Source organism: Sapajus apella, unplaced genomic scaffold (genome assembly GCF_009761245.1).
Source record: "Sapajus apella isolate SASKATOON/1434 unplaced genomic scaffold, GSC_monkey_1.0 scaffold33, whole genome shotgun sequence".
Classification (NCBI taxonomy): Eukaryota; Metazoa; Chordata; class Mammalia; order Primates; family Cebidae; genus Sapajus; species Sapajus apella.
Genome location: NW_022436973.1, coordinates 16,826,205 through 16,853,004, shown reverse-complemented (window position 1 = coordinate 16,853,004; position 26,800 = coordinate 16,826,205). Strand labels below are relative to the sequence as shown.

The 26,800-nt window shown below is 38.3% G+C and overlaps 1 protein-coding gene across 14 annotated transcripts in view; it reads left to right on the top strand.

Moving 5' to 3' along the window:
* PLCB4 (phospholipase C beta 4) overlaps positions 1–26,800 on the top strand; it is a 393,998-nt gene that overhangs the window by 216,158 nt on the left and 151,040 nt on the right. For all 14 annotated transcript variants that reach the window (XM_032295442.1, XM_032295436.1, XM_032295438.1 and 11 more), the window contains one exon: positions 17,077–17,175. In XM_032295442.1, coding sequence (XP_032151333.1) covers positions 17,092–17,175 — 84 coding nt within the window. In that variant the 5' untranslated portion in view covers positions 17,077–17,091. The remainder of the gene's footprint in view (positions 1–17,076; positions 17,176–26,800) is intronic.

Sequence of the window (26,800 nt, the reverse complement as noted above, 5' to 3'; positions counted from 1 at the left end):
AACTTTCTTCATGAGAACCAAGTACGGACAATGAGGGTGTACAGTCAAAAGATTTGTTAAGTTCTATTAATCATTCTACTATATTGGGGGGATTCTAAGCTTTCTGAGCTTTATTTTCCACATTTGTCTGGTTAAGATTTCTAACTTTAAGAGAGTATGTAAAAATACTTGGTAATTGGTGAAACAGTAAGTGGATGCTGGGTGCCTTTATTGTGAGAGCTTCTAGAAGTGTGTCGGGTCAGTGGTAAATGGCCACTAGCATAAGCTTTTAGAGCAGAGTGATGAGTTTCATTTCTCATTACTGCAGAAAGTCCAGCATCTCTTGCTTAATGAGAATGTCATCCTCCTGGTCTCCAGGTCAGGCTGTTGAGTTCTTTCTGATGTGTCTTTGAAACTTGCTGCAGTCTTGTAGCATTTTAGAATATGCTGGATCAAATATTATCCCTTCAGAAAAGGACTGATTGCAGACACTAGGATCAAAGCAATTTTTGTAACTGTTTATTAGTACTGACACTTGGGAAAACCAAGGATTTATCTAACAGGGGGCAGGGAACTTAGTTAAAGAAGCACCATTTTCTCTCTCTTTTTCCCCAGCCTGCAGATATGGTTTGAATTAGAAGTTAAAGAAATTTACTAAAATAAAACACCATGTGAACTCTTGGCAGTCGCTTCACATCCAACTCTCTGACCTTTGATATCCCTCCTATTGCCTCTGAGCCTTGTTAGAGTGAGGGATGTTTTTCAGTGTCTATATAAGCAATGGAAGCAAACATGTTTTAAAATAATCCAATAAAAGCACACATCTTATGAAAGGGACAGTTATTTGAAGACTGTTGACCTTACAAGAATTGGGCAAGGATTTGGCATCTTGAAAGTGTGCTTTGATACTGAAGATTTGTTCTAGAAATGCCACTACGTCATTACTCTTTTAGTTACCCTTCAATACACAATAGTAATGCATTGTTTTAAATCTTACTTGGCCCATCTGAATGTGCCTTTCATTTTTTCATTTTTGGAAATATATTTCAGGAAGGATATATATGGATCTTAAATAGCGTTTATATTTCATAGGAGCTCAAATTATGTTTAGTCAAACTAATATAAGCTAAGAAGGCATCAGAGAAATGACTGTTTCAACCTCTGTATTTCACAGACAGGGATATTAAGACTCAAAGGGTAAGGGGCTTCCTCAAAGTCACACTTAGTTGGGACAGAGCTGGGGCTGGAATGCAGGTTATCCATCTCTGATTGCCCTTCTGTTTCCATTCCAGCAGGCCATACCGCTCATATTAATTTAATATTAATTGCAGAAACAGTGTAATATATAATAAAAGGCAGACTCATTTTTAAAGATGGTCAAATTACTTATAAAACCATAAAATTTGTATCTTTCTAATTAGCTTTTCCAATGTCACATTAGAAGATTTATTTCAAGTTGTGTGAATGTTATTGCTGCTATTCTGATGTGAATGAAACAGACTCAATTCCAGTCTCCCTTCTGGTCTATTGGACAAAGCCAAAGACAGCGTCTAATATACACCTAGTTTTTATGTGCAGTCTCACTGCATAAGCCAATTTACAGAGTAAATTTCCCATTATTTGAAGTAATAGTTAATTAGTAATGCCAAACCTGGGGAGGAGGGGCCTGAAAAGGTAACACTTTTAATATAAGTTAACTGAGATTAACGATTTTGATTCCTTTTTTGGGCATAAAAACACAAAGAGGAAGAAAGGTTTAGAGATTTTGAAAATAATGTGCATGTCTAAAAATATTAAATCAACCTCCCCAAACCTCAAATTTCATGTAATTCTTTCTCACTATTTCTATCTTCTTAGTTCCACCTCTGTAGTTACTTTAAGCTTTTGAACTCCAGGTGGAACGATTTTGAATACATAAGGAGATAAATAACCTTGTGTGAGATTTGAGATTTATGTAGGTGACATCACTTTGACTAAAGGTTACTTTCAGGTCATGGGGCAGTACCCCTGTGTGCATGAACACGTGAAGACTATTGATTTCAGATATCCTTCAGCTTGAAAACCTGAGGAGGAATGTTTTATTTTCTCCTTCTGTTGTCTGGGATCAGCTCTAATATACATGGTCTTAGGCTTTATCCTCTTCTTATGACTCCTGTATAATAATAGCAAAGACTTATTTATAAAATAGCTTGGAGAATTTTTAAATACAAAGAATTTTGCTTAAATTGAAGAGCTCATTTTGTGTGTGTATATTTGTTTCTTTTAATCAGAAAATAGTTTCAATATAAAGGATGCCTTGAATCCTTAAATTTATGCCTGCTCCTTTCCAAAGCACTTTGCCCATTTTTGTGAAGTCCCATTTTAAATCCTCAGGCTTAATCCACACTCATGCCTGAGGCAACCTTCAGAGAGCTCACTCAAGCGAAGATGAAATAAAAATCTTTCTTTTGAAATAGTTCAATAATTAAAGCAAAATCAGGCTTCTAGAAAGAGCTTTCTCTCTTGACACAGATGATTCATATTGGTGATGTTTTGCCTAATAATTGTGGCAGTCAGTCCAAGGACAAATGAAGGGCAAAGTAAAGAGGGCAGGGCATAAGAGACGGGGGGACTTTGAGCTGCCCAGAAGGTCTCCTTTAAAGAGACAGTCTATAGGGATAAGAACACGATGCACCCCATAAAAACATGTCCAGGTCCAGGCCCCACCAGTGAGGACCCAGATGCCAATCAGAATAGCCCTTACTAAGGGACAGTGGTCAGAGGGTCTAAGGAGGTCAAAGGTTCAGGCCACAGAGGAGGTGTGATTGGGATGTTTATTCTAGAAATTATTGATAGCCACCATCAAGCCTGTAAAACTTGGTAAAGAATGGAAACTCAATTCTACAGGTCTGGTTTGAGCCTGCAGCAGGCAGGCAACAGGGTATGAGTTGAGAACAAAATACTGTGAAAAGAATTTCAAGATACTGGAGAGAGGAGCAAGTATAGACAGAAATGATACTAAAGTATGCATTTGGGCCAGGTGCAGTAACTCACACCTGTAATCTCAGCACTTTGGGAGGCCGAGATGGGTGGATCACTTGAGGTCAGGACTTTGAAACAAGCTGGGCCAACATGGTGAAACCCTGTGTCTACTAAAAAGATGAAAATTAGCCTGGTGTGGTGGCAAGCACCTGTAATCCCAGCTACTTAGGAGGCTGAGGCAGGAGAATCACAAATCTGGGAAGCAGAGGTTGCAGTGAGTTGAGATCGTGCCACTGCACTCTAGCCTGGGTGACATAGAGTCTGAGAGAGAAAGAAGGAAAGAAGGAAAGAAAGGAAGGAAGGAAGGTAGGAGGGAAGGGAAAGGAAAGGAAAGGGAAGGAAGGAGAAGAAGGAAGAAAGAAAGGAAGGAAGGAGAGAGGAGAAGAGAAAGAGAGGAAGGGAGGGAAGGAGGGAGGAAGAGAGGAAGGGAATAGGAGAGAGAGAGAAAGAAGGAAAGAAAGAAGAAAGAAAGAAAGAAAGAAAGGGAGGGAGGAAAGGAAGGGGAGGAAAGGAAGGGAAGGAAAGGAAGGGAAGGAAGAAAAGAATAAATGTGCATTTGTGTAAGAGAAGAGTCCATTGTCCTTTCTGCCTTGATTTGTTTTGGGAGTTGGTTGGGAGCTCCTCCACAGAGTAAGATATTCGTTCATTCATTCTTTTATTCATTCATTGTTTACTACTATATGCTGGACACTATAGAAGCAAACAAGGCCCCAGTCTTCACAGAGGTCATCATATAGTGATGATACAGATAAACAAATGGCTGTTTACCATGTAGGGTGGTGAGTTCTTCAAAGAAGGGAAGTACAAGGTGCTTAAGTGAAAATACAGAGTGATTCCTGACCCAGTTTCTCTAAATAATAACCAGTAAGTTTAGGGGAGTAAATAACCAATAAATTAGTGAATGAGAAGCAAAGAGAAATGTGCAAAATGCTCAGTACTGAGGGGCAGGGAATCAAGTCTCATAAATCCAGAGAGGAGAATTTAAAGGGAAAGGTGGTTAGGGAAGATGCTGCTTTCCAATGCAGCTGGGGGCATGTTTCTTCTAGAATCCTTGTGTTTTAACATAATCTTTCTCAGCTCATTTGTCAATTGCTTCTCCTTAAACTTAAAGGAATTTGCTGGTTGAATCTTACCCAATATTTTTTTCCTGAGTTCTTAGGAGAAATATTAGCATTCATAGCTTATAGTTAACAGGGAGCATAAAGGTTTGGGCCAAAAGAGGTAACTGCTTGAGGTTATTTAAGTGACTGCAAAGTCTGCATTGCAGATTAAAAGGATGTTGTGTTGGCTGAGTGTTTATGACTTAATCACCCTGTATTTACTTTCTTCAAGTTGCCTGTCATTCTTAACTGGTTTCTTCTTACTTAACTCTTAAGGATGAGACTTGAAAAAATGGTTGAGGAAATTACTCATTTACTTCAGGCCCTCAGTATGTACTCTTGGTCTTGGATGGAAAGCAAATACTGGCCTTCAAAGTCTCCATAGCCTCGACTTTCCATGGACTTCCAGAGAAAAGTGTGCATTCTAGACAAATGGACTTTTTTTCTTACTTACCCAAGCTTTAGTCCCAAATTCCTAGCCAGCTTCTTTCCCTGGCAAATGGGCCTGGGCTGGATAAAGATTAAAAGACCATTTTCTTCTTCCCTCTTTTTTCCTTTTTGCTGGAGACTTGATCTGTTTTCTCAAACTTTAGCTTACATTGGAATCACCCAGCTAGCTGGATGATACCCCGTCGATTCCTGGGCCCCACCTGCAGAATTTCTGATTTAGATCTGGATGGGGCTTGAGATTTTGCATTTCTAAGAAGTCCCAGGTGATATTTGCTGTCTGGGTAGCATACTTTAAGAACCAATAATCGAAGGCAACTCCAGAGGACCTAAAGATTCTCTATTCTTTCCCCTGTGCTCCCAGCTTGAGTTCCCATCTTGGCTAAACAGAAATAACTCAAAGAGTATTCCTGCAAAGAAGAAACTTAAGCTGAGGAAGAGGTCAACCCAAGCCTCCATTCTCATGGTCCCCACTCTGGAACCCCAGGACTTTAAATTTAAAGACAAGGGATCCTCTATGACTGGGAAGCCCTGGGTGAAGAACACCTTGAAAGATCCGGGAGAGACCAGTATTGAATAACCTGTGACCTCTATCTAAAACTGTACTTAATTTGTGCATGTTGCCATTTTGTTTTCTATTTTCCCAGACCTCAGAACTACTACTGTTTGAGCCAAAAGGGCTGAACTCTCCCTGAAAATTGTTGTATATGGATAGCACTTCCTGCTAAGGGAGAAGTTGTTGCTTTTCTGCATGGTAAACTGTAGATGTCCATCATATATTCTGTTAGTTCTGTCCTTGAAAACAGTGACAAGTTCCACTTTTGAGAGAGGGAAAAAATCCTTACTATGTAGTCCTTAATTTACAAGTATCCCAGGATGGCCTAATCCTCTTATTTCTCAGGGCTTTTATATTCTTTAGGGCTAATGATGTTAACTCTGTTTATGTTAAATTCTCAGTAGTAATAAAATACCTTCTGCTCTTTGCTGCCCCTTAGTAAGAACAGAAGTACTTTATTTCAGAGGCATTAAAGATAAGAAAGAAGAAGACTTTTGCTCTGGAGCATATTTGTAATATGTAAAAAACAAATCCTACTAAAACAGATTTATTGTTCATGAAAGAGAAAAACCCACTTAGATTATATATTCTTTTCCTCAGGCTTCTGTATTCCCCCCTCACAACTGTGTGTGTATACACACACACACACACACACACACACACACACACATATTTTTCCTAAAGGTTGATATGTCTTGCATGTTATCAAAGAAATTTCTTTCCAGCAGTCACTTTGTAATTCACAGCTATGAAAATAATTCATATGTATACATGTTTTCACTCATAAGTGGAAGCCAAGCTATGAGGATGGAAAGGCATAAGAATGATACAGAGGGCTTTGGGGATTCAGGGGAAAGGGTCAGAGGTGGGTGAGGGATGAAAGACTACACATTGGGTACAGTGTACTGCTTGAGTTATGGGTGCACAAAATCTCAGTAATTACCACTAAAGAACCTATTCATGTAACCAAACACCACCTGTTCCCCAAAAACCTGTTGAAATTTAAAGATTAATATGCAAACCATTTTCTGTTTCTGAAAGATCAAAATACTGTTAAAGCAGGAGTGGACTTACTTAGCACTTAAACATATGACCCCTCAGAGAACATCACATGTAGGTAGGCTCCACTTCTGCCACTGAGCCCTCCTGCCCCATTATTGCTCCCTAGCTTGAGCCCTCACCTGCACCAAGCAAAAGGTGAGTGGCAAGGGATTATCAGGTTAGAAAACCTCAATCATGGACAACTATCTACTTTTAACACAATTTCAGCTCCTTAATGTGTTCTAGAGGATTTTGGAGGGCTGGCATAGGAGTTCACGTCATTTCTAAGGGAGTCGCTACAGGCAAACAATCAACATCCAAGCAATCTTTTGAAACAACTCAGTTCTTCTCTTAGGAAGCTGTTGTACTTCATTGTATTCTAATTTCTTTGAAAACTGATTATTACAGATTGAATTATATTGCCAGGGCTCAGAACACAATACCTGAAAACGTGGCACCTTGATATAATGAGTATTTTGAGCTAAAGGAAACTGGGAAAACTGCAGAAACTGGAAGGTCAATCTCTGACCTTCTTTCCTGAGATACCTTCATGTGACAGGTGTCCCAACTTATACCTGGAGGAAAGGAATGATACCACAAAGATGCCATGAATAATCTGAACAGACCGTTTTCAGTTCTCGAATTCATGACCATTATATCATACCCCCTTTTGTCTAATCATACTTCTATATGACTATCTATTCTTTATCAAAACTAAACATAGACATATAAGATTATCTCTGTTTCTGTGAGTCTTTGTTTCTGGGAGTCTTTGTTTCTGAAGGCCCCTGTGTCACATAAAACTTACATTAAATAAATTTGTATGCCTCTCTTGTTAATCTGTTTTTTGTTATGGAGGGTCTTAGCCATGAACTTTGTGATGGAGGAGGAAAGATACTACTTTTTATTTCCTAGAATATATTGACAGTTATTCATTATATTCAAATTAAGCTGGATCTCTAAATACTCCAGGTAATTAAGCATATTTTAGACGTGTTTTGTAAAATCCTAATATACTGAAACCTATAACATGATCACAAATATCATCTAATAAATTTATAAACCTGGATCTCTAAATACCCCAAGTAACTAAGCATATTTTACACATATTTTATAAAATCTTGATATATTGAAACCTATAACATGATCACAAATGTCACCTAATAAATTTATAAAGGCAACACACTTTAATATTTTTATTCATCTACTTTTAATTATTAAGTTTTAAGGAAGTTACATTTGCCTCTCAACTGTGATTAATACTGAAGTATGAGAGGCAGGGACAAATAGCTAATGGTTGCTTTCTGTTTTTATTTTATTCCTATGCAATTTGCGTTTTTTAAATAAGCTCCAGGAAATGTTTTTAATCAGGTGATCCTTTATAACAGATAAATCATTGCAAAGGCCATAGATTTCCTGTAGCTGAGAATTCATTAAAGACTAATTCCAGCACGATCACAATCAGTTTTTTTCCCAAATATAAGTATTACGGAGGTTTCAGTTAACACTAATGAATTACTAAGTAATGTATGAGGATCAGTCATAACTGGGATGTGTGAAGGCTCCCATTGTATAATCAAGGTTTTTAAATTCTGAAAAGGAAGGACAGTGTTTTGCAACTTTATATATTTATCACTTCCTGCTTTTTCTTCTTGCCAAGATTTCTGCTAGAAAACAGACATTATTTGAAAACTAATTTATATGAAAAGAAATAAGTTTTAAAATTTTATCCTCCATTTGCTTTAGAACATTTTTTCTGGAATATAAAAATTATAGTCACTATGAATATTTTAAAATATAGGAAAGTATTAAGAAAATTACCTAAAATTCCATCAGCTAGATGTAACTACTGTTTGTTTTTGTATATGTCTTGCCAGTCTTTTCTGTTGTAAAATAGTGTGCGTGTGTAAGCAATATGCATGTAACATAAAAATTTGGATCAGACTCACATGCAATTTTATAACTTGTGATTTTGTTTTCTTAACCGTATGTTAAGAGCATTTGTATTTGCTTCAGAAAAATTGTGAATATTTTTAGAAACTCTTCTAAATTTGCTATTGTTAAGCAAATAACTATTCCTTTAAAATGTTATTTTTAATGGGTACAGTATTTAAGTACTACAGTGTATTTCATCAATTGCTTAGTGATGCTTACATAAGGCCAATATTTTTCTACCATAAACAGTGCAACAATACTCTTGTACATAGATTTTGTACACATTTACATAGGATAAATCCTACTGGTAGAATTACTAGATAAAAGAATATGGATATTTCAAGGCTATAGAAATGTATTACAAAATTCTTTTTTACCAGATAGACAAGAATGCCCTCACCCCATTCCTCAATAGCATTGCATATTATCATATTCTTCACCCTGTACTCTTTTTATGTTTTTTAAAATGTTATTTAATTACTTAATAAAAATAGAGGTATTTTTGCAAATAGGGAAAGTTATCACTAATGATACAATATATTAGTATCAAATTAGATTCTTACTTGAGGTAAAGCCATTTATTTAAAAGTCCTGGATAAATCTGATGATAGCTTGTTGATCTGTTTTTAGAAATATAAGGATATTTTATTTAAATATTGAAGAACAAGGTACTGAAATATGCACGATAGATTCAACTAATTTACTTTTGGTCAGTGGAAATTTTATCTCAATTCTGTATGTTCTGGAAAACAACCTTGGTGTGCCATCATGAGGTCATTTAAGGTCATGGGTTATTTGGTTTAATGGGATTTGTATGGTTGGATAGGGAAGGGATTAATTTGTTATGGAAAATTTTTTTGTCATAAGGTTGCAGTTAAAAGTTACACTTAATAAAATTTATAACTGAGTCATGGTGCATTTATTCACTTGAAAGCTATATGTTATCAAGTGGAAGCAAATGCTTTTTCAGATGAATTCATTTTTTCACAAATAGAAATAAAAAGTGAAGAATATCTTGTTTGGCTTCTTGGGAGCTGCAGGATGTGAAATTTGTATTTATTGCTAAGATGCAAAGTTGGTGTAAGACATTTGGAACCCAGGGAAGAGTTTGCAGAAATAATGTCATTACTCCTCAAAGCGGCTTTGGAATAGAAGGACAGGAATTATCTGAATTGATTTCTAGATGAGGTTTATTCTGTACTTTTCTGTCTTCCTCTGATGATTCAGTTGAACACACATAAGCTGAATGACCATTCTCTTCAAATCAGAGCAGTCTCTACTGCATTCCAAATTTATCTGGCAACATTATAGTTCTTTTAGGAAAGATGTTCACCTTCAGGGGGCCCAATACCTGCAGGGGACCCAATAGATGCATTTTCAAGGCTACCGTAAAAAATTACCACAAACTACTGGCTGAAAGTAACAGATATTTATTCTGTCACAGTTCTGGAGGCCAGAAGTCTGAACAAGTTATTTTCAGGGCCACATCTCCTTCAGGCTGTGGGAAAGAACCCATTCCTTGCCTATTTCACCTTCTAGTGGCTGCCAACTCTTCTTGACCTGTGCTTGTGTCACTCCAGTCTCTGCCTCTGTAGTCACAATGCCTCCTCCCCTTCTGCCTGTGTCACACTCCCTCTGCCTCCCTTTTATAAGGACATTTAGGGCCCACCTGGATGATCCAGAATTATCTCCCCATCTCAAGATCTTTCACTTAATCTCATCTGCTAAATCCCTTCTGCCCTGTAAGGTAACATTCATGACTTCCAGCAGTTAGGAGGTGGGTATCTTTTGAGGGCCATTTATTCAGCCTACCATACCCAGGGACCTTAGATATACCTGGTTGCACATACTGCCCTCTGTTCACTCTATACCAGAACATGAGACACATGTCCAGAAACAAAAAATTCCTTGTGAAAGTTTTGCCCTAAATGGGTCTAGGCTGGGGGTGGTGGTGAGGGAAAGTGAGCAGCATTGACTCTAAAATTGATCCAGCACATATAAAATAGGTGGTCTGGTAAGTCTTAAAGACCACCTTATAGGTCTCGCAAGGAAGACAAGTTTTAACAACTCAGGACAGAGTAGGCTAAGAAAACCAAATATCTTCCTTGGTTCATCCCAACTGAATGGATGGAAGGCCGTCTTTATGGGTAACCCACATGTCCTACCTGAATATTTGGCTCCTCAACAGCCCACCTCAGCTCCCTTGTGTTCCTCCTAACTGCCGGTTTCTCATTACTGTCTTTAGAAGGAGCTTTTGCCACTTGCTGTGGAACAAGACCTTTTGTTACTCCCCTTCTCTCTTGCCCCCCCTCCCCTACTTCCAAAGTCTCTGTAGTCCTGGGAGTTCTTCCTCTGCCCTAGGGCAATAGCTAATCAGATCCAGTTGCATGAGGATTTAGAAACAAAGAACCTATTTAAAGTCCTCAGGCCTCCTTAGGTAACTACTCAATGTGTTTACACTGCAACAGGTTTCGGGCTATCTGTCTATTCTTTGACAATGTAAATTCCCTTTCACTTCCCTTGTTCCACAAGGAGAAGGTGGATCTTTTCCTGTGAGCTCTACTTGATGAGGTGATGCCATTCTAGGAGATGGGGGAGACGATTAACCTTGAAGTATCTTGTAAGTGAGGCCTTGGAAGGCAAGCTAGAGAATTTGAGAAGAGGAACTTTTGGCATGGCACAATCAGAGCCTTATTTTAAAAACCAGTTGGCTGTGGGTGGGGATTTGAGATAATCGCAATAAGGATGTAGTTATAGGGTGGCCAGTTCCTCCCCTCTTTTAAAAAGAAGTAACTGTCCCTTTAATGTTCTCTGCAGTCACTGGGACTATAGTGTGTACCTTCATTTGTTCCCATTTTAAAATCAATTACCTGGATCACACTGTTGTTAAACACGATTGGCTGGGTTGACATTTTTTAGTCTGTAGGTCATCATTGTGCCATGTATGTAAAATAAGCCAGCTAGTGCCTCTGATGCCAGGCCCTGGGAAGTTTTCCACAGTTAGCACAAAGAACAGCCACGACCGCAGCCACCAGTTTAACATTGGGAACAGTCAGGATACTCCAACATCATTTTGCCAGAATACCTCTTACCCTGTTCTGAACCCTAACACTCTGAAGGAAGAAGCAATGAAATGAACTTCCACCTCCACTGCAGAAAAGATTAAGGTCAAAATTACCCTCCTCCTTCCATTAGCCTCCTTCACCCCCAAAGTTCTTCATATATTGAGACTATTATAATGAAATGAGTACCCAAGGTAGAGATGAATATTTTAGTAGTTAAGAATAGTAGTGAGGTCTGAGAAACATCGTATACTGGATCCTTATGCTGATGCTGGGAGAGCCAGAGTTAAACCAGTGAAAGATGATGCAAACTGTAAAAAGCTTTTTTATAATTATTTTTATTTTTGAGATAAACTTTTCGTATCAGAAGCATCTTGTTGATTTGAAATGAAACCAAAGGGAGAAATTGAAAGCGATTGTTGTCAGGAGTGAGACAATCATAGAACACATAAAATCCTGCAGAAAAGAGATGTTTTGCCCACCATTCTTTACAGCCTGGAAAACTGGAGTGGCTACTGTTAGAAGTAATTTTTTTCAGTGCCCCAAAAGAAATAGCACTTGAACGTAAATTTTCTCAGCAAGGCAATTTTTACTCCTGTAGAAGGGTACATCTTGTGGAGGGAGCAGAGAGCACACAGAACAAAGGAGAGCAGGGGTTTTAATTATCTCTTAACACAACTTGTCTCTGTTACTGTGTCTTTCCTCTGTTGGCTGGACTTGGACCACACAATCTAAGCTGAACTAGATTAGCTAACTTGAAAAGTTCAGGAATATGGTTACACCAGTGGGAAGGTGGAAAGATCCATTTCAGTGGGAGAAGCTGTTGTGATGGGAGGGGTAATTCAAAGAGTGTGTGGCAGATGTGGAATGTGGGCCCTACAGATAAGGACTGACAGGTTGTTTACCAGGGCTGGGGGAACAGAAAGAGGAAGGAAGTCTGGCTTTGAAAGCAGGGAACAAAGACAAGGAAACTTAAACAAGCTAAACTTTCAAAGAAGAACTTCTTACTGTATTTAATAGCCACTATGATGTTTTTAAATCTGTTTTTTCAAGCTAACACTTAGCTCCCTGTAGTTGGTTATTAAGGGGGAGGAGGGTCTGTGAATCTATTTTTCTCCGCAGATCTGTCTTATAACATAGAAGACATGAATGCATGTCATCTACCTCCAAAGCTTGTTTCTAAGTTTCTTAGGTGGAAGTTGTGTGGTTATTTGTGCACATATATGCTGTATTCACCAAGCTATGCAAAAGATCTCAAGAAAAATCAAACTTAATTCTTCTATCTGATAGAAGGCTTTGTATCCTTTGATTATCACCTCCTCATTCCTTCTACTCCTCAGCCTTTGTTAACCACTGTTCTACTCTCTGTTTTTATGAGTCCAACTGTTATAGATTTCACATGTAAGTGAGAACATGTATATTCGTCTTTATTTTGCTTATTTCACTTAGCATAATGTTCTCCAATTCCATCCATGTTATCACAAATGACAGAATTTTTTCCCTTTTTTAAGGCTGAATAATAGTTCACTGTATATCATACAGCACATTTTCTCTATGCATTCATTTGTTGTTAGATACTTGGGTTGATTCCATAACTTGGATATTGTGAATAGTGCCACATTGAACATAGGAATGCAGATATCTCTTTGACACATTGATTTCAGATCTTTCCAATAAATGCCTGGAAGTGAGATTGCTGGATCATTTAGTTCCTCAAAAAGCCAAAAGCCTATTTTTAGTTTTTTGAGGAACCTCCATACTGTTTTTGACAATGGCTATACTAATTTAAGCCAAATGAATTTTAGCTTTGAAAGATATATACTTTATTTAGCTTTTAAAATAGTCTGATTAAAGTTATACATACTATTCTCTTAGAATGTTCACATTCTTCTTCTTTAATTATATCCCACTTTTCATTGTAATTTTGAGTTTGTGCTGCAGCCGCCACCTCCTCCTCCTCATCCTCTCCTCTTCCGCCAACTAAATCTCTCTCTCTATGTCTCTCAGTCTTGCTCTCAATACTTGCCAAATATATGGCCAATGCAGATATTCAGAAAATAATTAATTTTTTCTTTTGATGATCATTGTTTTGGGTTTTTGTTTTTGTTTTTGTTTTTTTTTTTGGCTACATATTACATATCTAGGTTTTGGTTTGTAATGCTCTCATCTTTTCTTTCTAAAAAGTTTATAATTTCTGATTAACTCAAGAATGACTTAGGAGTGTGTATATGTGTGTGTGAATGTTTAATTTTTCATGTATATAGATGTTGTGCACTCTCTGTCATTAATATGTAAGTTTCCTTGTTGTCAACTAGCATGGCCACCATATTTTCTGCCTTTTGAAAAATGCTGAAATTTCCTCTATGGCCTAATGGTGATCACGTTTTGAGATTGTCACATGTGTGTGGGTAGCCAGGGTGCAAAAGAGGGAAAAAAGAAAATAATATATTTAGAAAGAGAATAAATATATTAAGAGTGAGAATACAGCTCATTAAGTTCTGTTATTTATGTTGCCTTGGGTTATTGTTTCTACTGATTATTCAGTATGGTATTCAGATCTGCAAGAAGATTCTTATTTCTTTGTCTTCTTATTCTGTTAATTTTGGAGAATCATTGTCTCCTGTTTGTGACTTTGCTAATTTCTCCTGTACTTTATCAGTTTTTCAACATGTATTTTGATGCTGTGTGGTCACATGCTTAAATATTAATGGCAGTTAATTGATGTATTATCACTCTGACTGTGCTTTTTTCTTTGGAGTCTGCTTTGTGTCCTTTTATTGTTATAAATGTTTTCTTTTTTTTTTCTTAGCATGTGCCCATGGTATCTTTTTTCATCCCTGCATTTTCAAACTTCTTAGTTTTCAAAATATTTCTGTAAACAACCATAATTTTACCTAATCTGAAAACCTCTTTTATAAGTTAATTTAACCAACTCATATTTACTATGCTTAGTGATGTGTCATTTTATTTTGTGTTTTCTATTTATAATGTGTTCCTGTCTTCTCTCCATTCTTTATCTGCTTTCTTTTTAAAGGAGGCTCAAGTTTCTTTTGCTGTTTCGCCCCTGCTAATCATTTGGAAGTTATATTTTCTAATTTTAATTTTCTATAGGAAAACTCATAAATTGTTAGCACCCATATTTAAACTTCTATTATTCTGCTAATGTCTAGAGGTTTAAGTATCTCTGTTCCCCTCCCAAAATGGTTTTACTTCCCTTTGTCCCATACCTCCTTCCTCCAACCACCTTGTTGGCCACAACTCATGTATTGATATAATCTGGGATTTGGCTTGGCTAATATTTAAATATATTTATTCTTTTCTATCTTTTTGGCATAATACAGTAAGACTTACAAGTAAGCCTATTGTTTCTTTTTACTTTCTTTTTCTCAACAATATTTTTCATATCTCTCTTATTTCTCTATATTTATTTTCCTTTTGACAGAATATGCAATACATTAAATTTTCCAGGGTGGATCACTAAATCTTTCAGTTATTTACAAATCTCTAAATAACTGCATTTTCTCCTAAAAGTTTAAACAGTATCGAACACAGAATTTTAAATCCAAAATTATTTTTCTCAGAACTCTGAAATAGTGTTATTGCATTTAGTGTTGTGGATTATGTGCCTGACATTAGTCTCAGTCTCATTGTCGTTTACCTCTAGATGATCTTTTCTCTCCGGGCATCTTTAAGAGATTTTGTAATTTCTCTGCATATTTTGTGTCTTCAGTGTCACCATGAGGTATATTTGGGGGTGTGTATCTTTTTTCCCCACTTATACTACTTGGAATTGGACTTTTTCACTTTGAGGACTCAAATATTCAAGTTTCAGAAATGTTCTTCTACTGTTGCTTAATTTCCATCCCTCCATTGTCTCCTTATAAGGTTGTTGAACCTTTCCTTTCCATTTTCTATATCTCCAACTTTTTCATTCATGTTTTCAATTTATTTTAGTGTAGCTATTTTTTTTTTTTTTTTTTTTTTTTTTGGCAATGTAGTCTCGCTCTGTCACCCAGGCTGGAGTACAGTGACCTGATCTTAGCTCACTGGAGCCTTCGCCTCCCGGGTTCAAGCAATTCTCCTGCCTCAGCCTTCCAAGTAGCTGGGATTACAGGTGCCCACCACTATGCCCAGCTAATTTTTGTGTTTTTTAGTAGAGATGGGGTTTCGCCATGTTGGCCAGGCTGGTCTTGAACTCCTGACCTCAGGTCATCCACCCACCTGAGCCTCTCAAAGTTCTGAGATTATAGACATGAGCCACTGTACCTGGCCTGGTGTTGCATTTTTAAGAATTCCACCATCATTCTCAGCAAACTGACACAAGAACAGAAAATCAAACACCGCACATTCTCACTCATAGGCGGGTGCTGAACGGTGAGAACACATGGACACAGGGAGGGGAGCATCACACACTGGGCTCTGTTGGGGGAGTAGGGGAGGGACAGCGAGGGGTAGGGAGGTTAGGGAGGGATAACATGGGGGAGAAATGCCAGATATAGGTGACGGGGGGATAGAGGCAGCAGACCACATTGCCATGTATGTACCCATGCAGCAACAATCCTGCATGTTCTGCACATGTGCCCAGAACCTAAAGTGCAATCAAATATATATATTAATTTTTTTAAAAAAAGAATTGCTTTGCTCAATACTTCATCTGAGTTTTCTTTACAATTCGGCTTATCTATTAAGTTTTATTTCAACAATCTTTTTTTAAATTTCTAGTATCTGTAGTTAATTATATTTTAAGAACAGAATATGTTCTCTCTTCCCTCTGAAAAAATCTGTATGCTGAAGTCAGATCCTGTTTTTCACTCTCTTTCCTTGGGTGTAAGTTTTACTTGCTGTGTTTGGTGTTCTTCTGTGTTCTTGGCATTGCTTAACTATTTGGCGATTCTTGGTTGCGTGCTGGCCTGTCATGCAAGATGTTCGATTTGTAGTTATTGCATTCCTACCATGGTGCAGATTGCTAACAAGCATGGGTAAAAGGAACACTGAGTTCTTCCTGGGTGCAGGGAGCCGCTCTGAACAGTGCCTAGCCTCTCTTTAAATGTCCTGTTCACTGGCTATAATAAAACTGTTGCAGGACTTTTCCTTAGTTCAGCTAAAAATGGGGTTCTTTGACTCGCAGACAATTTAAATAGTGAGTAAGACAGGGTTTCATTGGGTAAAAGGAAGAAAAAAGGGGCAACGGGGAGTCTTGCAAGGCCAGAGTCCCTGCTAGAGAGAGGGCTTCCTGCCCAGCCCTTGGACTCCCAGGTTCCACACAGAAAGAGGAGGGGCCAAGGTCCTCCTCCCTGCAAATTTGAGCTTCCCGAGCACCACAGTGGGCAGGCTGGTTGGAGTTTCTCCAGGGACCCCCTCCCAGCTGGCTGCCTCAAAACCAGACATTCTCTTGTTCCCTGCATGGCCCAAGGGGTGAGTAACAAAGGGGTAGGGGAAAGAGAGCCTAAGAGAAGTCTAGAGACGACCAAGAGCTCTAAAAAATTCTGGCTATGCCTACTTGATTCTGCAACTTATACCCTGTGGACTCCTCCAGCCCATATGTTCACTTTCAAGCCCATGGTGCCCTCAGCTATTTACAGCAGTCCTCTCTTATGCATGGATTTTGGTCTATGGTTTTCTTATTTTATCTGGTGCCTTCAGATACACACACACACACACACACACACACACACACGCACATCTGGTTATTTTATAGGATTTGGAGAGGGAATGGAAACTTCTCAAATGATCACCTCTGGTATTTCTTGATTATGATAGCTCCAGGTTTAGAGAAAAGAAAGCAAGTTGGGGGTCAGACAAAGGGAAGAAGAAAAAAAACCTATTTCACATATTTAAAGAAAAGCTTCTGCAAATACAGAAATGCAAACTGATTAACCATCCTCAATTGTTTCTTCATTTTATATACTAATGAGCTATTCTTTTTCATTTTTAGGTCTTGAATATAATCATGGCCAAACCTTATGAATTTAACTGGCAGAAGGAAGTTCCTTCCTTTTTGCAAGAAGGAGCAGTTTTTGACAGATATGAAGAGGTACAGAAGTGTTATTAATATTTTCTCTCAAAACATTCTAATGATTATTGAATTTTAATTACAGTATCCAGTAAATATTCTTTAACATAAGTAAGAACATCTTTAGGATTTATTGGTTGAAGTTGTTGAAAAGAGGCAAGTTATGAGATAGAGTAATGATAATGATACCATAAATTTTTGAGTGCTCACTATGTGTCAGATGAGCTTCTAAACATTTTGTGTGTATGATTTGTTTAATTTTTTACAACATCCTTATGAGGTTGTTGCTATTAATATTTTCCGTTTACAGATGGTTTTATGTAGTAACAGTTTTTGCTTAATGAAGTGCTTTTGGCAGACTTTCTACATATAACTTTGTATGTGTTATAAATGTAATAGTGACTGAAGTTTGTGCCAGTCATTGCTTTGCTCCTTTCATTGATACAAATCATTTTGATCAAAGCTGTGGATGCCTCTGATTCTATCATTTATTGTCTGTGCCCTTGCAAGGCAGTGATGGCTCTAGACTTTCTATAGAGCAGGGGCTTTGGGCCACCAATCTGTTCAGAATGGCTGGGTAGATGAATTAAAGCCTAATTTGCATTGTAAATGCATGATTTTTCTTCTATTGTACTTGAATTTGAGATGACTTTGTAAGGAGTATATGATAAAATTGATGTTTCCTTTAACACAAAGTAAAATGTAAAACGTATTAAAACTTCATTTGGAGTCAGAGTTGATTCCTTTCAAAATCAGTGAAAGGACATATGAAGTGCCTAATTTGCTGATCTTCTCAGAGGTCCAGATTGTCAGATGCAGAAAGTGATGTAGGTCTTCTGTAGGCTGACATGACTTAATTCTTGTTGACTTGGTTTTTCTGACAGGTATATCATAGTACTCTCTAGATTTACAGAATAGTCACTTCTTAAGTAAACAAAATTGAGAATGCTAAGGATGGAGCTAAACATGGCCACTATTCCTTGTTTGAATTAAAATATTGCAATGACAGCTGTTCATATGTCTGAACTTGAAATAACAGTGAACGGCATTCTGCTATAAGATGAAACAATAATATTCTGCCATCCAGAAACAGCCATTGTTAATTCTTTGGTAGTTTTCTTCTAGTCATTTTTTGTATTTTTTTTCTCTCTCCCATGGTTGAGCTCATAGAGTAATATTTTTAAAATATAAAGCAGATCTTCTTTCTCCTGTGTTTAAAATGCTTCCCTCACTTCCCATTGTAACATAAAGGGAACTCCAGAGAATGAAATACAAGGCCTTCTGTCATTTGGCTCCTGCTTAATTGCCTCACCTTCGTTTCTCTCCAGTTTCCAACATAAACCCTACACTTCAACTATAGCAAACCACTTACAGTTTCTCCCATAAACTATTCTACTACATGGTTTGTTTATGCTATTCCCTTTTCCTGAAATGTATTTGTTCCAACTTGATTAGTGAACTCCTCTCATCTCAGAACCTAGATGAGAAGTCTCCACTTCTGTGGTATCTTCCTTGACCCCTTCAATAAAAGGTGCTAACTTATTTGTACCACGGCTAACCTACCCTTGCACATTTTACACTGCCTTTACATTGTATTTAATGTTTCTGTCTCTCAAACTATACTGAGTTTCTTGAAGTCAAGGATCCTATTTTACTTATCTTTTTCTCTCCAGGGACTAGCAGAATACCTGTAACCACCAAACTCTTTGTAGATGTCTAGCATCAAAAAGGATTTCAGATACTGTTGATTCCAATTCTGATTAATAATTCAGAGAAGGCAATTTTGAAAAGATTACTTGTAATCATTGGTTCAGTATCTCTCCTACTGTTATGTAAGAAAAAGCTATTGGAGGAAAAAGTACTTGACAAATAAAAGTGAAATGTGATTTGATGAACCAGGGATTCATCATCATTTGAATCTTTTTTATTTCTTGTGATGATTTTCTTTGGTTATTAGTCGTCACAGCTCATATTAGGAAGTACCGATCACCTGTACTTCTAAAGACATTTGCTTTTCCTCTGGGTTCCTCTGCGACCTAGGTAAAGTTAGAAGAAAAGAACCCTTGAACAAGTATTAAATATCTAGCTAAGCTTTCAACTCTTTTGAGTGCTATTTTACTAGGATTTTGTGCAAAACTGTTTTAACTTTATAAAGTAAACATGTCGCTTCATGATAACATACCGAACCACAAAGCCAAAGAATATTTCAAGCTGAATGAGAGCCAGTGTAAAAATAAATTATTTGCCACTCCTATAAGACTCAGTTTTTTGGAGCCAGAGCCATGACAATATTCAAGACAACAAAACATAAGCAGAAGGTTTATTTCTATGGTTGGTAAAGAACAGCCATGAGGGATGATGGCTGAAAGCCAGTGGGAGGAATAGGAATTAGAGAAATAAAACCCAAGCATCCCTGAAGTGTCATAGCAAAGAGACCTTTCATGAAGGGGCATAAATACTGTCAGCACCATACGATAACTAATGTTATCATCATGACCTCAAATAGCAGGTAAACATAAAAGTAAGTAAGCAGTCACTAGGTAGGGAAAAAATGTTTAATAGCCACTGTTTTAAATAGTCAATCAATGTAGTAAGTGCAAATGCATTTAAACCTCATTTTATTATTTCTGCATTATTGAGGAATTGTTTTTGAGGCAGCCAGATTTTTACAAATGGCGTAAGTGGTAGGCTGTGTTGTAGCATCTGATTGTATTGCCATGACACTTCTAAATCTGTACTTCCTCTAACTTTTCTTGACTTATACATTACTTAAATGCAAAATATATTTTGTTTCCTAACTGATGCTTAACATTAAATCTTTAAAATAGAGATTTATCTCTTGTGGATGAGAGAGAAATAGCAGTGCTTTTAAAAATACATGCAATCCAGATATATGTAACTCAACCAGCTCCCTAACTTTCCTGTAATAACCACATTAAAGATCTGTATTTCCTAGAATTCCTAGGTGCTTACCCACTCATGGTGATGACTTATGTCCTCAAATGCTTCATTACCATTCAGTTTCAGGACTGTTACATACTCCAATTTCTTTCCTTCCCTAAACCCATTTTCACATCAAATCCCAGAAACAGAAGGATGTTGTATAAAGCAGACATTTATTGAAGATTTAGTGGCAGCAGAGGAGAATTGCATCACATACCAGGACAACTTTAAGATTAAAAATTGGAGATCATGCTGAATAAATGTCATTAGCCAACCCAGCCAGGGTGTCTCTCTTTTTTCTTCTTTGTCCCACTCCTCCATCAAGATGCATGTTCCTGTTTCCTTTATTTTATTTAAATCACTCTCAGAGTTTTTTTCTGCTTTTCCAGATGCTTTTTTCTTAAGTGTTAAAAAAAAAATTATCTCTCTTAATCTAAAGAAGAAAACCTCAAAATTCAAGTCCTTTCTTATCCTGAGCTGCTCGGCTCCCCTTTCACCTCAGATTCTCCCACCTAGGCTCTCCTGAGATCTTCCTTTTTGCGGAAGCCTGAAAATCAAAGTGTGTCCTTAAAACAAACAAGCAAAATCTAAAAAGAGTTTTATTAAGAAGGAGACTGCCATCATAGATAAGTGTTCACCAACAGAACTTTCCACAATGATAGAAATGGTCTACATTTGTGCTGCTGTTTTGGTAGCCACGTGTGGCTGTTCAGCACTTGAAAGGTGGCTACTGGGACTGAGGGACTTAAGTTTTTAATCTTATATAATTTAAATTCAAATTTATATAGGTACATGGGCCTAGTGACTTTCTTATTGGATGGCATAGACAATCAACTCAAACTACAACCAGATTTAAAAATACCATTGTCCTTTCTTGACACTAAGAAATGTTCTGAGTACATTCCATTGGAATCTACAATATTCATCAGCCAGTTCTTAGTGGCAACCAGAGCAGAGGTTCAGATGTTTTATAGATGACTCACCTCAGCCACTGGCCTCATCTTCCCCACATCATAAATCCTAGCTTGGGCTACCCCTTCTTCTCGCCCATGGGACTTTCTCGTATCTGAGTCCAGCTGCCTAGATGGAGTACTTTTGTATGTTTTTCTAACACACACACACACACACACACACACACACACACACACACACACACAGTGGAGGAAAACAGACAATTATTGCAGGTGCCAGGATCAGAGGAGTATCAAAGTACAGAGGCAGCACAAACCTGAAGTCAGACATAGTGGGACAGGCTGACTTTGGCCTCTTTCCAAAGTGGTTCTGAAATCAAATTGTGAGTAGCCACACCGTGAAGCTTAGAGAAACTCAGGCAGCCTACACCCCACAGGCTGTTCATCAGCAAAGCAAAGCACTTTCCGAATACAATTTTCAAAAGACTTAAAAACACAAGGATCATATAAAGTATTTTGATTAAAAGATTTTATTTAATCAGTGAGGACAATAGCAGGATGATAAAGCTAGTACCAAGAGCACTTCAGGAAGAGAGGTTTACATAGGAAAGGAAAGGAAAAGTGAAATAAGTTTTGTCAATTAGATACAAATCTGGCAAATGTCCCATAAGCCAATAAAACTCTAACCTATTATAGATTGGTCTTTTTCTACTGGACACAAGTCATCTACATCACTATAGAGCAACCACAGAAAAATGTTATCTATTAAACTTTGAAGAATCTAGGTCTTAAACAACAGTGAATAGTAGGTCAAACCAAAAGTACATTTTTCTATAGAAGTAAATCATTCTTAGTTATGCCTCTTAAAATCATTCTTAGGTATGCCTCTTAAATCATGCTTAGAGGTAACAATGAAAAGAGAGATAGCCCTCTTTGTAGATTATTTTTAAGCTTTGGATAATTTAAATTAAATTATGCAACAGTGTCAGAATATACCTGTACTTAGACTGAAAGATCCTTACATAGTCATCAAAATGATAATAATGATGATAATGTTAGTTTTTTAACTTTTATAATCAACCTATTAGTTTTTCAACTTTTGTAATCTACCTGAGGGTAGACAAAACATTGAAATATTTTTGACCAAGCATAACATAAAAAGCTGTTACCCTTATCTGTTTAGAGTAAGGGTGCCAGATAGATGACGGAAATTAGAAGGGGCTTAGAGAAATGGAGGAAAGGTCAGAGGCTTAATATTCTTAACAAGAGGGAAGGCTGATAGTTGATGTCCAATAGAGTCTTGCATATATGATTTAAAGTATGAAGGTACCCAATCACAAACCAAAAAATAAAACAATTTCAAATTTGGAGTTGGGGGAGAAAAAGTAGTGAAAATGAGTTAAATGGAGTTAGACTGCTATGTTTTCATCCCAAGAAACCTATTCCTGCATGTGTCTGGTGGACAATTAGTTCAGTTACTGGCCATCTTGCCATGAGTCCTGTTTTCTTAACCTCCTGTCTCTATTTGAGTTGGACATACAGACAGAAACATGTCAGTGCCAATTTATTATACACTGCAGTAAGTACTGGCTTCTCAGTTTGGAAGGCAGCTGTACTCACCGCTATACCACCAACACGTCTGGCTGGGCTTCTCAGTTTTAAACTCCAGGCTTTCGGCATGTGGCCCCTGAAGGCCCTTCACCCTCCCCACTCTACTTGCTTCCACTTGCATATTGTGATGAGAAAGGTGGTAGAATGTTCTCCTTGTGGTGTGAGAGACAATGAAGGGGCAGCAGGACTAGCGAGACTGAACCCAGAAACCTCAGTGAGGAGGCTGCTTTTAGGCTGAGTCTTGATTGATGAGTCAGTCAACCACTGAAAGCACAGCTAAGAGAAAGGGAGAGACCAGGGCTTCTGTAAGGGCATGAGTATGACAGCACACTCTATTGAGGGGGTAAGGAGATTGTCCAGCTAGGGCAGAAGTAGGGCGGTGGAGTACGGGGTGAAGCTACAGACAGGGGCAGTGTCCACACCTTCAATGGCTTTACCTTCCAGCCCTGGGCATTGGCATTGATTCTGAAAGCTCTAGGGAGCCTTTGATGGGTTTCAGCAGGGTAGTAGTCAGTTCTGGATGATCAATAACAAAGATATGGCTGGATTCCTTGTGCGAGTAGTCTGGGGGGAAGTGTTGGGCTTGAAGGACTCAATGGGCAGTCAGTCACACACATGGAGAAATAAGAGAGGATTCTGAGTATGGGATAAATGAGAGGATTTTTCTAACTCGGTGGATATAGAAGGTGTGAGACAATAAGTGTAGAATGAGGTTGGAATTTCCAGCACAGGAACTGGACAGCTCTGATGCAAGGCGGAGGGAATGCCGGAGAAAAGGTATGTGTATGGATGTATTTATATTGTTCCTTTCTGAATGAGGAAGCACCAAAAGCAAGCGTGATACCATTATATCTTCTGTGGTAGCACCTAAGAAGCATTTTGTATATAATCACATTAATATTAGGTAAAAATACGTTGAGCAGAAAGGGAAGAACATAGTAAATGATCCAAGAGAACACATGGGCGCACCTTCCTTCCTCAGTGCTCCTGTCTCGGGGGAACTGTTGCCATCTGATGGGATGAAATAATGAGGACCCCAAGACCCTCACAGCCGCGGGCTTCTTTCACTCCCCCTCTCATGTGGGTGATACTGCATTCCTCAGGGTAGAGGAATTTTTTTTTTGTTTTTTTTTGAGATGGAGTTTCTCTCTTATTGTCCAGGCTGGATTGCAGTGGTGTGATCTCGGCTCACTGCAACCTCTGCCTCCAGGTTCAAGAAATTCTCCTGTCTCAGCCTGCCGAGTAGCTGGGATTACAAGTGTGTGCCACCACGCCTGGCTAAGTTTTGTATTTTTAGTAGAGATGGGGTTTCACTACGCTGGCCAGGCTGGTCTCAAACTCCTGACCTCAGGTGAATCCACCCATCTCGGTATCCCAAAGTGCTGGGATTACAGGCATGAGCCACCACGCCTGGACAGAATTTTTTTTTTTTAAATATTGAAATAATCTCTAAGAATATATGATTTATGCCGTATAGTTATGTTGGATTTTTATTAAGTCTTAGCAGTGGGTCCTACCTCTTTTCCTACCATTGGGAATGTTATGAGATAAATGCAGATATCTGAAAGCTGAGTTTTGACCACAGCCAGTCCCCTAAAGCTTTGCTTTGACTCTGTCTGCACCTTCAAATCACCTGGAGAGCTTTTCACAAATACTGATGCCCACTGTCTCCTGAGATATTATCTAATCATTCTGGTTTGGGGCTCAGGCATCAGTATTTTTTTAAAAATCTACTCACATAAATTGAATGTGCAGCCTGGGCTGAGAACCACTGCCCTGAGGGCTAATCTTTTGAAACATGGTTGATGCTGTGATTATTGGATGATGATCCGAGAGTAAGTTATTGATCCAACCTAGCTGGAAGATGATATTGAGGTTTCATCAGGCTTTCTGCATAAACAGAAAGCCTGTTTATACAGAAATGTTTGAGGAAAAAGAATCTCTGACAGAATATTCTGAATTATAATTAGGGGTAAGATTGTAAATGTATATGCTTACATGAATCTATCACACATTCTGTATATTGTATGTAAATTACCATATTGTAATCATTAGGCTACAATAACCTATATAGCAGCTTAATAATGTTAAACAATCTTGAGTACAGTTGGCCTTTGGACAATTCGGAAGTGTTTTAAAGTCATTACAACTTAATCCATGGTGTTAGCCAGTGTTCTAGAAGGCTGACATAAAACAGTGAACAAGACAAAGTCTCACTCCTTTGGGAGTATATGGTCCAGCAGCAGACCAACAATAAACCAATAAGCATAGAAATGAACAATTTCCAGCAGTGTTCAATACTATTATGTTACTAAAGGAGTGATTGAGGGATCAGAGAGACAGGCAGACACTGAGGAGTAGGGGAGGGGACATAGCTCTAGGTTGGGTGGTCAGAGTAGGCCCTATTTAGGAAGTGGCATTTGAAGTTGTAGCTTAATGATAAGAAGGAGCCAGTTTGGCTGGGCACAGTGGCTCACGCCTGTAATCCCAGCACTTTGGGAGGCTAGGAGTTCAAGACCAGCCTGGCCAACATGGCAAAATCCCATCTCTACTAAAAATATAAAAATTAGCCAGGCATGGTGGTGCACGCCTGTAGTTTTAGCTACTCGGGAGGCTAAGGCACAAGAATCACTTGAACCTGGGAGGCAGTAGTTGTGGTGAGCCGAAATTTCTCCACTACACACCAGCCTGCACGACAGAGTGAGACTTTTTCTTAAAGAAAAAAAGAAAAGAGCCAGTTTGGGCAAGAACTAAGGGAAAAGCATTCCAAGACATGGAAATAGCAAATGTCAGGCCCAGAGGCAAACATAGTTTTCGCATGTCAGAAGAACAGCACCAAGGGTGGGGTAAGCATCATGGTCAGGGCATGGTAAGAAGATTATTCAGAGAAGCAGACAGAGGTCCCCTCATGTTGAGCAATAGTTCTCTCAAAGTGTGGTCCCCAAGCCAGCATCATCAGCACCACCTAGAACCTTATTAGAGATGTGCATTCTCAGGGCCATGTCACGGACCTACCGAATCAGAAACTCCAGGAACTGGCCCAGGAGTGTGTGCATTAACAAGTCCTTCAAGGAAGTCCAGTGCACACTCAAGTATACGAGAATAAATGGTGTAGAACCAGGCCGAGGTATTTGGATTTCGTTGGGATTGCTGTGGGAAGCCATTTTCAACAGGGACTGGCACGATGGGATTTATATTTTGGAGACAGTTACTCTGGCAACAGTACAGAGAATGATTTGTAGGCAGCGCCAAAATGTTGGAAAAGACCAGGACTTTAAGGAAGGTGAGCTTGAGGCTTAATCCTTCCTTTTCCTGACTGTGTCTCCATGGACGATTTTCTTAACATCTCTATGCCAGAAAAGTAGGGGATGTTAAGGTGGATGGGTCGAAGAATATCACTTGTTCTCGTTAGGATTCTACAAGTCTGTACACACCTGCCAGTCACCTTGCTTGTCAGCACAGCTGTGTCACTTCTTCCTGATGTGAGAAGAAAGCCAAGGCCAGGCATCTGAGCACCACCTCAGTTGGCCCAAACACCAAAGCAACCCAAAGCACCTAAAACTAAGATCAGCTAGGTTTTACAAAAAAACATTCAGGCCTGTTCCTTCCTCTAGAACCAGCCTTTGAAATAACAGTGTTAATAATGTTATCTGGCCTCTCATGCCCCCAAAGCTCAGAGCTCATTGTTATCCAAGCATGAGACCTTTAAGGAACGGTCTGGCTGGTAGGCCATCTCATGCTGAAAAGGCTACAGAACTGGGTCAACATACTTTTTCTGTAAGGGATCACATATTAAATATTTTAGGTTTTACGAGTCCTGTAGCCTCTGTTAGTTACAGTGACTCAACTTTGTTATTGTCGCCCAAAAGCAGCCATAGGATGTAATACGTAAATAAATGAGCAGGCACCTGGATTAGAAGACAAAAAGTACCACATAGAAATGAGTGACAGATTGGTTTTGATGGTAATGGTAATAATGAAATAATTTTAGTTTCAAGTAATTATTTTTACTCCTCATGTTCTCTTACTACTGTGTTGTATTTTTTGTTTAGTCATCCTCTATTTCTTATCTTGATAGATCATTGTGTCAGTTTATCAGCTTTTGCTGCATAACAAACTACTTTCTTGTCTAAGATGCTCTCATTTTTGTGGTGGGACACAGGGGCTTGCTCTTCTCATAT